Source organism: Cervus elaphus, chromosome 13 (assembly GCF_910594005.1).
Source record: "Cervus elaphus chromosome 13, mCerEla1.1, whole genome shotgun sequence".
Classification (NCBI taxonomy): domain Eukaryota; kingdom Metazoa; phylum Chordata; class Mammalia; order Artiodactyla; family Cervidae; genus Cervus; species Cervus elaphus.
In genome coordinates this window covers 57,058,354-57,074,815 of record NC_057827.1, presented here as the reverse complement: position 1 = coordinate 57,074,815, position 16,462 = coordinate 57,058,354, and the positions used below count along the sequence as shown (strand labels likewise).

At 38.1% G+C, this 16,462-nt stretch overlaps 2 protein-coding genes across 7 annotated transcripts in view; both read right to left on the bottom strand.

Moving 5' to 3' along the window:
• FANCM (FA complementation group M) overlaps positions 1–16,462 on the bottom strand; it is a 60,581-nt gene that overhangs the window by 32,360 nt on the left and 11,759 nt on the right. For all 6 annotated transcript variants that reach the window (XR_006344593.1, XM_043922720.1, XM_043922716.1 and 3 more), the window contains exons 5-10: positions 14,575–14,706; positions 12,078–12,210; positions 11,077–11,202; positions 10,429–10,515; positions 8,508–8,692; positions 1,254–1,460 (exon numbers count right to left, since the gene is read on the bottom strand). Coding sequence is in view for 5 of the 6 variants with exons in the window: in XM_043922720.1 (XP_043778655.1) it covers positions 1,254–1,460; positions 8,508–8,692; positions 10,429–10,515; positions 11,077–11,202; positions 12,078–12,210; positions 14,575–14,706 (870 nt within the window). In the remaining variant the exon portion in view is untranslated. The remainder of the gene's footprint in view (positions 1–1,253; positions 1,461–8,507; positions 8,693–10,428; positions 10,516–11,076; positions 11,203–12,077; positions 12,211–14,574; positions 14,707–16,462) is intronic.
• Positions 4,333–6,067, bottom strand: LOC122707062 (protein FAM136A-like). Its single transcript, XM_043922727.1, has one exon. The coding sequence runs from the start codon at positions 5,847–5,849 to the stop codon at positions 5,346–5,348; it is 504 nt and encodes a 167-aa protein (XP_043778662.1). The 5' UTR covers positions 5,850–6,067; the 3' UTR covers positions 4,333–5,345.

The following is a 16,462-nucleotide window of genomic DNA, read 5'->3' as shown; positions in this document are numbered from 1 at the left end:
CAAGAAAGTCTGTCTTTTATTTAGTATCTTGCTATTTTCAAATAAGGTTAATATTTATATATAAATATAAACTGCTTTTAAAAAAAATACTATTTTTTTATTTCAGCTTGTTACTTCATCTCTCTCTGTGTCAATTTTCTTTACTGTATACAACATGAAAATCCCTAGTACTGCCCTGACAACGTTGTTGACATGATTTAAGTAAAATAATGCATTTGAAACATTTTTAACAGTGTCCAGCACAAAGTAGGTACTCATGAAATGTGGTCCATTATGACTTATTTAACAGATAAGAAAACTAACACTTAAACAGAGATTAAGTGAGTTGCCTAAGGTAACACCATTAGTTAGGACCCAATTCCACTCAGTGACAATACACGGACTTTTAAGGTGCCAGACATTTCATTTATTAGAATTATTTTGTAGATAAATTGGATGTTACATAAGAATATGCTACAACCACATAAAAAGTATTGGTGGAAAAAGAAATTCATTTTTCAGGATGATTTTCATAGGGTTTCTGAAACACTTCAAATCAACTGTTTAAAACTATCGTCATTAATGAAAATTCCTTAATGTAAAATTATTTTAAAAATATTTACTTGGCCACAGAAATAGTCCCACTCAGTTATAAAAGTTAGGTAACACTTTAGTGTACATATACAGAATAATATTACATACAACATCATATTTAGAAAGGCCTGTCACCTAAGATTTATGAATATCACTCAATGCCTTTTCACTTAGAATAGACATTAGTAAATTTCCACAAAGGGTCAGAAAGTAAATATTTTAGGCTTTGCTGGCTAACATATTACCCCCAGTGCATATTCTTGGTTGGTTGGTGGGTAACTTGACTGATTTAGGCAACTCTTTAAAATGTAAAAAATATTCTCACTTCACTGTAGTTATTAATAAAACAACAACTAAACACAAAAAAAACAAGCCTTAGAAGCACAGGGAAATAGTCAGACAAGGTAATACTTGATTTTTATATCTATGTGCTGCTAAATTAATACTGAAGTACAAAGATATGGTTCTTTATATGGATAAAAATTATAAAGTGGAGTCTAGTCAAAAATTTTCCTAATTACAAGAAAAGAATAGGGAGTATCTAACACAAAGGGAAACAAAAATCAATCACAATTACCTACAGATTATTTGGACTTTGAATGTGAACAGACTGATTCCTGTCTTTAGGCTCTGTTTCTCAAATTTCGACTGTCAGATTACGCTTCCACAAGTTTACTTACACGTTCCTCTCGTCCTTCAGCAAGGATAACAACAATCCTGCCCTGACGTTTGCGGCCAGTTCTACCCATTCGCTGTATCAGACGAATCGGGCTCTTCTGGGCATCAAAACATATTATAAGGTCAACTTCTCCAATATCCAAACCCTCTTCACCAACGCAAGTAGACACCAATGTATTGTAACCACCACTACGAAACTGTTTCACTACCTAAAATTAAAATTTAAAAATAATTAGATGCAACTAGAAGAGAATGGCAGATCAAAGCATACTTTTTCCATTTGCCCCTGCAATCAGATTAAAAATCAGCACCCAAAATACTACCAAATAGGAAAAGAAGCAGCAAAATGGCAACATAAACCAAGAGAGACAATGGTACAGTGCAAAGCACAGTCCCAATTCCTTTGCTTTAATGACGGTTATGATTCCAAAAGGTTCTTCTAAACATTTACACATGAGTGAGAAAGCACAGATATTATTTTTAACATCACTAAAAAGGGGGTAGAGCATGTAAATGGCCCGAGAGCACTTCACTGCTATTTATCATATCCTAGACCTAAATTTATTGTCAGTCAATTTTAGAATAATAGTAAGTTTAATAATTAAACTATGTTTTATTACTTCTAGAATTCATATTTTTAAATAGAAACAGAATCACAGCCACAGAGAATAGACTGGTGGCTGTCAAGGGGGAGGGGGCTGAGGGAGGGATCAAGTTGGGGGTTGGGGTTAGCAGATAAAAATTTCTGTGTATAGAATGGACGAACAAGTCCCCACTGTATAGCACAGAGAACTATATTCAATATCCTATGATAAGCCACAATGGAAAACAATATTTACAAAAAGAACGCATGCATATGTGTAACTGAATCCCCTGGCTGTAGAACAGTAATTCATACAACATTGTATAAATCAACTATACTTCAGCAACAAAATTTTTAGTTAAAAATACAACTTATATTTTGCTTTTTACACTGCTATTCCAGTGAAGGGTAGCAGAATATGGCAGCCCAAATATGACTGTAGGAGTTTAGATCATGCTGCCCCAGCCTATGCTGCTTTTGGTATACTGATTACTTTGAGTTAAAGGCACTCAAAACAAAAGCAAGTGCAGTTTCTCTGGCCACTTATCTGCCTAAAACCAGATCCTCCAGAAGGAACGCAACTGTCATAAATCCCTTCCCCAGGAGTTTCATCAACCAGGGAAAACTAACTAAGCAAGAGACTGAAAGTCCACACCATATCCAAACAAACTTCATCACAATCCATCACTCATACTTCCCATCTTTTAAATCCCCATTCATCTTCCCTGGAAATTATTTACTCTCCTTTGTGCATGCCACTCCTCTTTCCCCATAAGATGCTATTTAAATATGAATTCTAAGCCACTTAAGGGAGTTACTCATTTTTCCCTCGGTATTTTCCCACGCATACATGAAATATACATGTTTGTTTGTTTTTTATTTATATTGCTTTTTGGCTGTGCTCAGGCTTTTCTCTAGATTAGGTGAGCAGGGGCTACCCTCCAGTTGTGGAACTTGGGTTTCTCATTGTGGTAGCCTCTCTTGTTGGGGAGCACAAGCTCTAGGGTGCACGGGCTTCAGTAGTTAGGACTTCCTGACTCTAGAGCACAGACTCAAAAGCTGTGACTCCTGGGCTTAGCTGCACCATGGCATGTGGGGCTTTCCCAGACCAGGGATTGAACCCAAGGTTGGATCTCTTGCATTGGCAGATGGATTCTTTACCACTGAGCCACCAGGGAAGCCCAGTATACATTTGTTAATAAGCTTCAGTTTGTTTTTCTTTTGTAAATCTGTCTTTTATTACAGAGGTCGCACCTAAGAACTCAGAAGGGTAGAGGGAAAATTATTTTTTCTTCTCTTCACCAGGATTCCCTGATCAAGTTACAGGAACTATACTAGCATGACAATGAGTTAACGAAAAAGTCAAAGTCAACTCCTTTATCTCAGATCCCACTCTAATTTGTTAGTAAGTCCTGTCAACTTGACCTTCAAAATATATCCATAATCGAATCATTTCTCACAAACTTCCCTGCTTCCACATAGTCCAAGCCACCATTATCTTAGCTTGAGGATTATTGTAATAAGTCTTCCAGCTGGTCTTCCTATTTCCACCCTTAGCCTCTACAGTTTATTCTTAAGACAGCAGCCAGTGTGATTCTTTTAAAATATCAGCCAGGCCATGACCCTCCTCTGCTCTAAATTCTCTAAAGGCTTCTGCTCGTCTCACTCAGAGAAAAAGCCAGTCATTAAAACAGAAATGACCTACAAGATCCTAAAGAACCTGGCCCCCCACTTTCTCTGTGACTTCATCACATGTTTACTTAAACAGACTTTTTTGAGGGGAGTGGAGACTGGTATAAGAAGGATGTAAACAGTAGGAGTCCTCATCTTTTCATGTTAACAGAATCAAGAAGGAATCTTCGAAAACGAATTAGCTATTAAAGACATACCTAATTGTCAGAGACTGCTCAGTGCAGACTTATAGCTAATCTGCAAAGCCCTGTACACAGTTTAAAAAAAAAGTAATAGTCTAAAATTTCCCCCAAAACATAGCACCGCACTCAGAAAACTTATGACCAATATTTAGCGCATACAGCTACCTTACATACCACCATGGTTTCTTTTCTCGGACCACATTTTGAAGATTTTTAAATAAAAGAAAAAAGTGATACAATCATTATTTGTTTGGAATAAATAACTAAAATGACTTAAGGTAAATAAATAGTAAACATTTATTGAAGGTTCTGTTGAACGATTTTTTTTTTTTTTAAGAAAATTAAGTCTTATTTATTTTGAAAACCAAACCACTAGGAAAATATATCACAGTCTTGAAACAGCAAACAGACAGTATTATCATTTCAAGTACTAAGTTGGTAAAAAAAAAAAACAAGGTCCTTATCAAAATGATAAGGGGCCAGAACTGGGACAAGAACAACACATGTAGCAAAGGCCCTGGCAAAAGTGGTATTTGGTAATGGAGGGCAGTCCCTTTATCGCAGTTCATCCCCGAGTTGCTTACTTTTCCTCCCTTGACTTTTTTGTTGCCAGGGGATTGTCTCAACAAAGCTCTGTTATTTCAGGGGGCAAAGTAAGCAATACTGGGTTTAGGCTTTCATTCTGTTTCATGAAAAACAGATTTTTCCAAAGCCCGTACTTCACAACCCTCTTATTTAAGTAGCTAATAGTTCCTCTTTCACTGTTCGTTCCTGAATATGAGCATATAATACTGTCAAAATCCTGTTTCCCTTCAAGGCCAAGCGTCACTGTAACATTGTCTTGTCGCTTGGCTGACTCTGCTGCAGGCGGCCTCAGGGCCCACCATGGCTGCCAGTGAGAGGGAACACTTGCTTCCCTTACCAGTGTGATATCGCTTCTTACATTTTTGCAGGGTCTCCAGGCTGAATGATGTAATGTGTGAGAATTTTAAGAAACACACATCCACATCTTGATGGAGAAATGAGTACCTGCAGGAACCCTTTCAAAGTTTTTATCCAAACTGCCTCTCCCAACTTTACATCTTAACGTCATGCCCTTGTCTATAAAAGAAAAACAAGCAAAACAAACCCCCTAAAGCCCCCTGCCCCTTTCGACATTAGTGACTGCATGGATTTTATTAGTATGTGGAAAATATTGTAGTGATCCTTCTGGTAAACAGCAGGTGGGCAACAAATAGAAACACCTCTTTTCATACTCCAGTAGACCATAAGCAGGTTACATGAACCTGCCGGTCTCTTGGTATCTGTGTAGTAAGAGAATCTGGTACCTTGGAGGGCCCCGGTTTGGGACAAGGGAGACTCCCTATTGGCAGAAGTACTTGCCACATGAAATTCAGGCTCACAACAAACCTCCTGTGCTATCTGTGACCCAAATTTTAGCACCGTTTTTTTTTTTCCATTTCACTTTCTAGGATTGAAACACAAAGGAACCAGTGTCCAGAGGAAAGAAACACAGGCCTTAGACTTGCTGCCATCCTTAATTTCCTCATTCCTTAACTCTCCCTAAAAGACCCAAATCCCCATTCCTCCTTTTAAATCGATTCCTGCCCTCAGCCCTGATGGCCACTAGCAGACAGCTATTTCCCCATGGATGAGAGCGACTCCTTCATCTTCCTGGTCATGGTTGGGATGAGGTTCATGTGCTCATCCACACACTTGGTCACGCAGGTCTCCAGCTGCCGCTTCACGTGAAGCTCCTTACTCCCTGCATCTATGGAATCTCTGGCCTTGTCATTGCAATACATAGTGCACCGGGCCAGGCGGTCCTGGAACTTCTCCAACTCGCTGGTCACCAGGGCCTGGGCTTGAGCCAGAGGTGCATGGCAGCGCTCAATGCACTGGTGCACTTGCTGCACGGACGCCTGGCTTTCCTCACAGCAGGCGGCGCTGCACCGGAACATAAGGCCCTGCATCTTCCGGATATTCTCCCTCTCCAGACTCTTCACCACGGAGTCCACCGCCTCCTGCACCCGGAGTTGCTGCTGCAGCTCCGCCATGGCGACCCGCGCGGTTCCCGGCAGCAGGCGCCCACATGGACTCCCGCGCACGGCCCGCCCCCTCGTCGCCCTGAAGGATTTCATTTAATGTTTACAACAGCTCTATGGAGTGTGTTTACAGATAATGAAAACAGAGGCACAGGAAGTAAAAGTATTTATCAGTGGAAAAGCCAGGACTCCAACCTATATAGTGTGATTCCAGAGCCTTTCTTCTCAAATGTGCTTAAAATTTTTCAAAATCACAAAAAACACTTTTGATCTTTCAAAATACGCCTCAGTTCAGTTGCTCAGTCAGGTCTGACTCTTTGCAACCCCATAGACTGCAGCACGCCAGGCCTCCCTGTCCCATCACGAACTCCCAGAGCTTACTCAAACTCACGTCCATCGAGTCGGTGACGCCATCCAGCCATCTCGTCCTCTGCCGTCCCCTTCTCTTCCCTCCTTCACCTTTCCCAGCATCAGGTTTTTTCCAGTGAGTCAGCTCTTCACATCAGGTGGCCAAAGGATTGGAGTTTCAGCTTCAACATCAGTCCTTCCAATGAACATTCAGGACTGATTTCCTCTAGGATGGACTGGTTGGATCTCCTTGCAGTCCAAGGGACTCTCAAGAGTCTTCTGTCACCACAGTTCAACAGCATCAATTCTCCAGTGCTCGGCTTTCTTTATAGTCCAACTCTCACATCCATACATGACTACTGGGAAAACCTTGGCTTTGACTAGATGGACCTTTGTTGGCAAAGTAATGTCTCTGCTTTTTAATATGCTGTCTAGGTTGGTCATAACTTTTCTTCCAAGGAGTAAGCGTCTTTTAATTTCATGGTTGCAGTCACCATCTGCAGTGATTTTTCGAGCCCCCAAAAATAAAGTCTGTCATTGCTTCCACTATTTCCCCATCTATTTGCCATGAAGTGATGGGACCAGACACCACGATCTTACTTTTATGAATGTTGAGTTGCAAGCCAACTTTTTCACTCTCCTCTTTCACGTTCATCAAGATCAAGAGGATCCTTAGTTCTTTGCTTTCTGCCATAAAGGTGGTGTCATATGCATATCTGAGGTTAGCGTTTCTCATGATGTACTCTGCATATAAGTTAAATAAGCAGGGTGACAATATACACCCTTGATGTACTCCTTTCTTATTGGAACCAATCTTTTGTTCCATGGCCAGTTCTAATTGTTGCTTCCTGACCTGCATACAGATTTCTCAGGAGGCAGGTCAGGTGGTCTGGTATTCCCACCTCTTGAAGAATTTTCCACAGTTTGCAGTGATCCACACAGTCAAAGGCTTAGGTATAGTCAATAATGCAGAAGTAGATGACTTTCTGGAACTCTCTTGCTTTTTTGATAATCCAATGTATGTTGGTTATTTGACCTCTGGTTCCTCTGCCTTTTCTAAATCCAGCTTGAACATCTGAAGTTCACGGTTTACATACTGTTGAAGCCTGGCTTGGAGAACTTTGAGCATTACTTTGCTAGTGTGTAAGATGTCCTTTTCAATATACGGGACTGGAATGCAAAAGTAGGAAGTCAAGAAACACCTGGAGTAACAGGCAAATTTGGCCTTGGAGTACAGAATGAAGCAGGCCAAAGGCTAATAAAGTTTTGCCGAGAATGCACTGGTCGTAGCAAACATCCACTTTCAACAACACATGAGAAGACTATACACATGGACATCACCAGATGGTCAATACCCAAATCAGACTGATTATATTCTTTGCAGCCAAAGGTGGAGAAGCTCTAAATAGTCAGCGAAAACAAGACTGGAAGCTGACTGTGGCTCAGATCATGAACTCCTTATTGCCAAACTCAGACATAAATTGAGGAAAATAGGGAAAACCACTAGACCATTCAGGTATGACCTAAATCAAATTCCTTATGATTATACAGTGAAAGTGACAAATAGATTCAAGGGATTAGATCTGATAAGAGTGCCTGAAGAACTATGGATGGAGGGTTCGTGACATTTTACAGGAGGCAGGGATCAAAACCATCCCCAAGGAAAAGAAATGCAAAAAGGCAAAGTGGTTGGCTGTGAAAAGAAGAGAAGCGAAAAACAGGAGAAAAGGAAAGATATACCCATTTGAATGCAGAGTTTCAAAGAATAGCAAGGAGAGATAAGAAAGCCTTCCTCAGTGATCAATGCAAACAAAGAGAGGAAAACAACAGAATGGGAAAGACAAGAGATCTCTTCAAGAAAATTCAAAATACCAAGAGAACATTTCATGCAAAGATGGGCACAATAAAGGATAAAAATGGTATGAACCTAACAGAAGCAGATGATATTAAGAAGAGGTGGCAAGAATACACAGAAGAACTGTACAAAAAAGATCTTCATGACCCAGATAATCACGATGGTGTGATCACTCATCTAGAGCCAGACATTCTGGAATGTGAAGTCAAGTGGGCCTTAGGAAGCATCACTATGAACAAAGCTAGTGGAGGTGATGGAATACCAGTTGAGCTATTTCAAATTCTAAAAGATGATGCGGTGAAAGTGCTGTACTCAATATGCCAACAAATCTTGAAAACTCAGCAGTGGCCACAGGACTGGAGAAGGTCAGTTTTCATTCCAATCCCAAAGAAAGGCAATGCCAAATATGCCTAGATTTATTTATATATTTACTATAAAATTATCTTTAAGCTATAGCCAACTCAGTAATGAGTTAAAACGAAAAAAAAAATGGCATAAGTGCAAAGCTAATCAATTTTATTTTTATATTCATTAACTCAAAAAATAATTACCTCCAGTTGCTCCTTCTGGGTAAAACCCTTCATGCTTTTTCCTGAGGCATGGCCAACAAAAGTCATTACTCTAATAATTGGCTGATGCGGTAAAAGCATTTCTGCAATTTCTTGAACACTATCTCGAAACGAAGAGAAGATCATAACTCTGGTCTCGTCACATTTCTTATCAGACGTTTTTCGAGCTGTACAACAAAAAAATATTTTAACTACAACTTTAAAAAAAAAGCATTTAGATAATTCAAAAGGAAACAAACCTGAAACTATATACCAGTGAGTGACAACTGACAGTTCTTTCAAAAAAGTAATTTAAAGCCTCTTAAATCTTTGCCAGTTTTCCTTCTACCTTTTCTAGTCATCTTAAACCTGGCTCCTTATCTCTTACTGGCTATGGTAAAAAAAAACCCAAAACCAATCAAATAAAAATTACCATTTGATCAGTCCTCCAATTTATGCGTGATGCTTCTTATGCCTCTTTACCTTCTAAACCAGAAGCACAGGTCTGCACAGCGTCATTTCCCTTTCCTTTCTGCTTCTCTAGGCACTGTCTTAACCCAGGTCATGGTACTCTGTCCCCGAATTATTGATACCTTCAAATTCTCCAAAGAAAACTGCTGAATATACCCTACATGCAGCCACAAAGCTGCTCCCATTGTCTCTGTGATTGGGAGGAGTAGAATGCACGAATAACAACATGATTTTGAGGCTGGACCACTTAGTCTCTAGGCAATGTGTGACCATGGCGGTGATTTAATCTCTTTCATTTAACCCTTTAAGCTTTAGTTTCTTAATATCTAAAATGGATTGAGATGATGATGAAATGAAATAGTAAATACAAAGTATGCAGACTTGAGTATAGCAACTGGTTAATAATTGCAAGCTGTGGGGGGGGGACTCTTAACAATCCTTCTGAAACATGATTCATATTACATTAATCACGTGTGTGCCAGGGACTCCACTATGCATTTTATATATTAATTCATTCAATCTTCATAACAATCGTATGAATTAAATGACTTAATACACATAAAGCTAATATTTGATATCTAAGGAAAAAGAAGCAGGTGCAGTTGTAAGGAAAATTATTTCAGCTAAATTCCAGAAACAGTGACAGCCTTTATTTTATCGGGCTCAAATCACTGCAGATGGTGACTGTAGCCATGAAATTAAAAGACGCTTGCTCCTTAGAAGAAAAGTTATGACCAACCTAAACAGCATATTAAAAAGCAGAGACATTACTTTGCCAACAAAGGTCTGCCTAGTGAAAGATATGGTCTTCCAAGTAGTCATGTATGGATGTGAGAGTTGGACAATAAAGAAAGCTGAGCACCAAAGAATTGATGCTTTTGAACTGTGGTGTTGGAGAAGACTCTTGAGAGTCCCTTGGACTGCGAGGAGATCCAACCAGTCCATCCTAAAGTAGATCAGTCCTGAATGTTCATTGGAAGGACTGATGTTGAAGATGAAACTCCAATCCTTAGGCCACCTGATGTGAAGAGCTGACTCATTTGAAAAGACTCTGATGCTGGGAAAGATTGAGGGCAGGAGGAGAAGGGGATGACAGAGGACGAGATGGTTGGATGGCACGGAGGCCTGGCATGCTGAAGTCCATGGGGCTGCTAAGAGTCGGACATGACTGAGCAACTGAACTGAACTGAATATTATATATTGTTTTTAATATCTGCTTCCCTTATACTGTCTTAGGCTGACTTTTCTTTTTCACATAACACCCTATTGTTAACATGTCTACAATCTCCCTGGTCTGTATGCTGCCAAAATTTCTAAGCTTTGTTTTACGTTCATAATCCAGAATAATTAAAAGCTCATCTTCTCCATAAGAAATGTTAGCAAAAACGAACAAATCAGAGTTTTAGCTTTTTTATAACTTTGCCTTGCCTTGAGGATATTAAATACGACCTACCATTCCATGACTTGAAGTGTTCAACTACAACTTCTTCTAATTTCTTTAATTTTGGATGACTATAGCAGAACTTTTTATCTTTACCTCCTGGGAAAAAAACAAACAAAAAACTTTTCTGTATTTTTTTCATATTCTGTTACATTCATGTATTTTAATTAGCCTTTTCAAAATGGATTTGTTAAAACACATTAAAAAAAATTTATTTACACAGTAACTGGCACCTGGGTAGCACACAAACCTTACTGTAAAATAAACTTTGAATTGTTATGAAAATTTCATTCTGAGAAATAATCCAAATAGGAATAAGCAGCAAAGTAGAAGGAAAAGCTCACATTTATTTAAGCTACAATCAGTATTTGGTAGTTCTGAGAATTTTCACTACCAGTAACAACTCCTACTAACTTCATTATATGTTTAAAGTTCATAAACTGCTTGAATATATATGTATCCTAAGTTGAAAAATAAAATCTTTTACGTTTAATAGGTCTATTGTTTCAAGAAATATAAGTAGGTATAAATAGACATGTAGATCAATGGAGCTTAATTTTAAAATTAACCTTAAAAAAATAAAAAAAATAAAAAATAAAAAAAATAAAATTAACCTTGATAAAGAAGAAACAATATAAAATTTTAAAAGAAAAAACAGACCTTTCTGGATAACAGAAACACCATTTGTTGAAGTGCTACGTGTATGTGCAAACATGCTCTCTAGATGATCATAAAGTTTCATGAAGTCCTCGTTTCGGCTAAGTTCATTTTTCGCCCGAGTCATTCCTTCAGAAATTAAGAAAATATTTTCCCATTAAATGTAATAGCAAACTAATCAAATGCATTATTTATTTAAAAGAAATTACGATTCAGCAATGAATGCAAGTTTTTCAAATTTAAAATGAAAACCAGCAACTTTTTCCATTTCCACATTCACATTTGTATTAATAAATGGCTTCCTTTTTTTCCAGCAATATATCAAAAACCAAACATGGTTTGGGATGTTTTTTAATCTTAGACTTCCCAGTCTCCAGAACTGTGAGAAATATATGTCCATTATTTAAGCAAAATAAAAGGAGGAAAAAAATAAGAAGAAAAAATTTGTTATATAACTATTTCATTGTTTTTTAAAATAAAGCCCCTTAAGTAATCCAAACTGTTCGATATACATATCATTTGTAAGGTACAGTTCCGGCGAGGCAGAAAAGGAAAGACGACCTCAACAGAAGTAGGTTACCTTTATTCAGGCAAGGAGGGGCGACAGTCGGCCTAACGACCAGGCTGAGCGCCTAAAGGGATCAGGGAGGCTTCATACTTATAGGGAGGTTTGTGGAAGCGATAAGGGAAACGTCAATCAGGTGGGCTATTTTGAGTATTCTTTTGTTGAGATGACACTTGTAGTTGGGCAGGGGGTGATAAGTCTTCTGGGCGGGTGTAGGGGGTGGTAGGTTTCCGGACAGGGGGTGATAAGTCCCAGATAGATGCAACTGGCCTGGAGCATCAGGATGGAACTAAAGTTATACTTTGTTTTCTCCGAAGTTAGATGATTCAGCAAGGGGCCTTTGAGACTGTTGTTCTCTTTTCTAGGCCCAAAAGACTCCTTCATCATTAACCAAAATAATATATGTCATCACTTCTTTAAATAATTCCATATAATTTACCTTTAGTTCCATCCATAATTCCACAGAGGAAGAAATATAATGATCTCATTCCCATTTGCTGCAATAATTCATAACCATGATATAAACTAATACAAATAGCAAACTCTCCCTCGATTATGCCTTGCTGCATTCCCTAAAAAAAACAAAACAAAACAAAAAAACCATGTATCAAATTTGTCCAGAGAAACAAATGAAGATACATGCAGCACGCAGAACTTATTGGTTCTACTGAATGTCCTGTGATGTTGCTAAAGAAAGGTGTCAGTATATTTTCTATATAATATCTGCCCCTTCACTTAATTCAACAGGAAACTTACATTTTAAAGAGAATAAATGAAGGGGTGAATATTTATCATATGCTGTTTTTCTGTACAGGCACATTACTAGCAGTATATAAATTCATTTGATCTTTCAAAACAATTTAATAAGCATCTACTATTTGCTAAGCTCTGAGACAGACATTTGGGATACAAGGGAAAATAAAACAGACATGGGCCTATCCATATGGTTTCTGACATCAGGACACATATTTAATCAAACTCTTTAACACTAACATTTAAAACCAAGTACACATGCCACAGTAACATCTGACACTGAGCATCAGACAGTGCTACAAAAACACTACTTATACAAACCTGGCAGTCTTAATACCTAGGAGGAAGGTACCACTGCCATGCCTGTCTGGAGATGCAGAAGCTCCTACAGGCGGCAAGCAGCAGAGCCACTATTTGCACCCAGGAACTCTGGCCCCGTATCGTCGTGCTTCTAACCACTACTCTCAAGGAAAAGTGAAGTTCGTATTCCTTTTATGGGAGCATAGGTGGGTGTATCTATATGATAAGATACTTTTAAAGACCACTGAGAATGTATTTTAATTATTTCCCTTTATTAGAGATGAGGAATATTATTCAATATCTTACATTTTTACTAGCATTTAACAACAGTTACACTCATTTTAAATGTTTTTAGGATAGTGATAAATGTTCTAAAATGGCACCCTAATTACCTAAAAGGATAAAACAATATCATCAGTGGATCAAGTTCAACAGGTTTAGATTTATGATTTAAAATTTCGGTGAAACTTTAACTCCTAGAATAAACTTTAAACACTTTATTAAAGTTTAAAATGGTTGTGGTTTAGTCGCTAAGTCGTGTCCGACTCTTGTGACCCCATGGATTGTAGCCCACCAGACTCCCCTGTCCATGGGATTTTCCAGGCAAGAATACCAGCATGGACTGCCATTTCCTTCTCCAGGGGATCTTCCTGACCCAGGAATTGAACCCAGGTCTCCTGCATTGCAGGCAGATTCTTTACTGACTGAGCTATGATTGCAGTGTATTATTTTAAACTCTTTAAAAAGTAAAAGCTTAAAATAATACACTGCAATTGCACAGAAGACTTCCTTTGTGGTTCCCCAGATACTAGAGAATAAAGTCCTTATTTCTAGTGTAACATTTAAAGCTACTCCCAGGCAGTCACAAACTAGAGTAACTAACATATCTGACTTCCTCAGTCCTTCACCTCAGTCAAATCAGCCTGCTCGCTGTCTCCCTCATCCCTTTACTCAATTGTCTTGTTCTTTTGCAGATGTATTCTCTCTCAGTTCCAAGAAAGACTCAGTGCCTTTTTGTGCTTGTGAGTATCTCTTCTGATTTTGGACCTAACTTGATGGCTCTGTTCCCTATCCATCTATTTTTTTTCCCAAAGAAGATTAAAAACATGAAGTTTACTACAATGCATACTCTGACCTCAGTAAGGAGAATTAAGACTAAATGCCAGAGGTCTAAAAGTCAGTTAAGATCTACCTTCTTATGACCCTTCTTTGACTTTTCAGAATAGAAGTGAACTGAAAGATCAATTTTAAAAGTTACAAGATAGGGACTTCCCTAGTGGTCCAGTGGTTTGGAGTCCTTCTTGGAATGCAGAAGAAGTGGGTTTGCTCCCAGGTCAGGGAGATAGAATCTCACAAGATGTGGGGCAACTAGGCCCATGGCCACAACTACTGAGCCCATGAGCTCTGCATACCACGTGCCACAACTAAGATCTGACACAGCCAAATAAGTAAATAAACTTTAAAAAATGTTATAAGGTTAAATTTGTCTTAATTCACATTATCAAGCTGTGTTCCTGCTACATTTTTTTGGTGCTTTTATAAACTGTATAAATGTTGGGGCTTCCTTTGTGGCTCAGCTGGTAAAGAATCCACCTGCCATGAGGGAGAACTGGGTTTGATCCCTGAGTTGGGAAGATCCCTTGGAGAAGGGAAAGGCTACCCACACCATTATTCTGGCCTGGAGAATTCCATGGACTGTATAGTCCAAGGGGTTGCAAAGAGTCAGACACAACTCAGCGACTTTCACTTCACTAGAAACTATATAAATCATACCTGAATTCTTGATGAGCTAATATACACCCAAAACCAATCATTATTTACATTTCATCCTTGCTTTGAGTAAGAACTTAGTCTATCATCAAAATTTACTTTAAAATACCTACCACAATATTTGGAGATGGGTTTTTCCTAAATTGATCTCTTGCAAGAATTATCTGGTATTTTGTTAGATTGGGAATATCTTTTCTCATCAAAACATTCCTCTGAATCAGAGAACTGGCAAATGCTTCCAAAATCTGCAAGTTTCAAAGAAATTTAGTTTTTGTTTTAAAATCCTTTTTCAAATACAATCATTTCCTTACATAGTAAAATAGTTATATATATTAAATTTTATACTAGTCTTAAAATGCAAACTTCAAGTAAACACAGAAGAGATGATAAAATTTTAAAGTACTTGACATTTATCCCCAGATAATATCCATATGAGTCAGCAGAATCAATTATTAGATTCAATTATAATTTAAGAACATATGTGTTTAGCTGTTTATTTCTTAACTCTCCTCCCCTTTCCCTAACCTAAGCACAATGAAAGGAGGGCCTTGATTTTTTTATCCTGTGGCATCGTCAGTGCCCAGAACAAGTGTGATAAATATCTGCGGACTGATGACAAAGTCAAAATGGCCTTGGATACCTTTAATTTCATTCACTGATTCATTCTTTCAAAAATATTCATAAGCATATACTAGATGCTGGGGATATTGTGGCTGAGACAAATGAATTTCTGCTTTCATAAAGTTTACATTCAATAGAGGGAAGAAAGGAATAAAATGGAATGATTTAATCATAACCAAATATATTAGTATTTATGAGATGATTACCAAAAAGATTCTGCCACATCTTAAATTATTAACACTTAGAATTTTGTTACAAGTAATTTAGAAACAAAAATCAAACCATATTTTTATAAAATTTCTCTTTAAGACGTATTAAAGGTTAAATGATAGATGAACATTTTGTTTACTTATTCCTGAATAACAAACTAATTCAAAATACCATAGATTAAAACAACCATTTTATTTGTTCCTGATTGTTTTTCTGCAGGAAAGAATTCAAGCGGGTCACAGAGAGGGCCTAGAAGGGATGACAACACAGTAACAACAAGCATATCTAGCTCCCATGTCTTGGTCTTTAAACACAACTCTTCCATAAAAGGTACAAGGATTCCTTGGAGAAACGGCTGATTCCACAGCTGGGACAGAACAACAACTAAATGACTAATAAAATATCTTGTAATGCCAGAAAGTGAGGAACTAGGCCTCCCCTGTAGAGGAGGAAACAGCAACCCACTCCAGTATTCTTGCCTGGAGAATCCCATGGATAGAGGAGCCTGGCGGGTTACAGTCCATGGGGTCGCAGAGAGTCGGACAAGACTGAGCAACTAAACAACAACAGGCCTCCCCTGATGACCCCTTGCAAAAAAGCATATGTCTAAAGGGCACAGGAGCCAAGATCTTAAAAGAGCTCCTAATGGCCACAGCTGGAACAATCTGAGCAATAAAATTAATAATGATAGTACAGCACTTAACCCACAAGAGAAAATAATTATCCATTAGTAAAAAAATTATCCACATTAATATAAAGAATTGAAAAAATAAACAGGGGAGAAGAAACAGCTCTTCATTATACAGGCATTCAAATTAACAAATGCCAAAAAAAAAAAATGAGGGAAACAAGAAACAATGACTAGGCAAATACACAAGTAACTGCTGGAGGCAAGAACTATCATTATATTTTAAAGTTAGTGAACAAAATATTTTGAGAAACAAGATATATTTGCATAGTCTCAAAGCATCTCCCCACTGGAACTCTCCATACTATTTTTGCAAATTCCCTTAAAGTCTAAAATTATTGCAAAACAAAATATTAAAAATCAAAAAGAAATCTGTCAGGGCACTGCAGTGACAGTCTGTCTCTGCTCCTGATGTCGGGAGCCTCAGATGGCTTGGGGCTAGCTGAAACAGGTCAGCTGGGACCACACGTCTGCACTCTCAC

Excerpts from the sequence above, each read along its gene's own strand:
- LOC122707062 (XM_043922727.1), bottom strand. The coding sequence starts at position 5,849 with ATGAAATCCTTCAGGGCGACGAGGGGGCGGGCCGTGCGCGGGAGTCCA.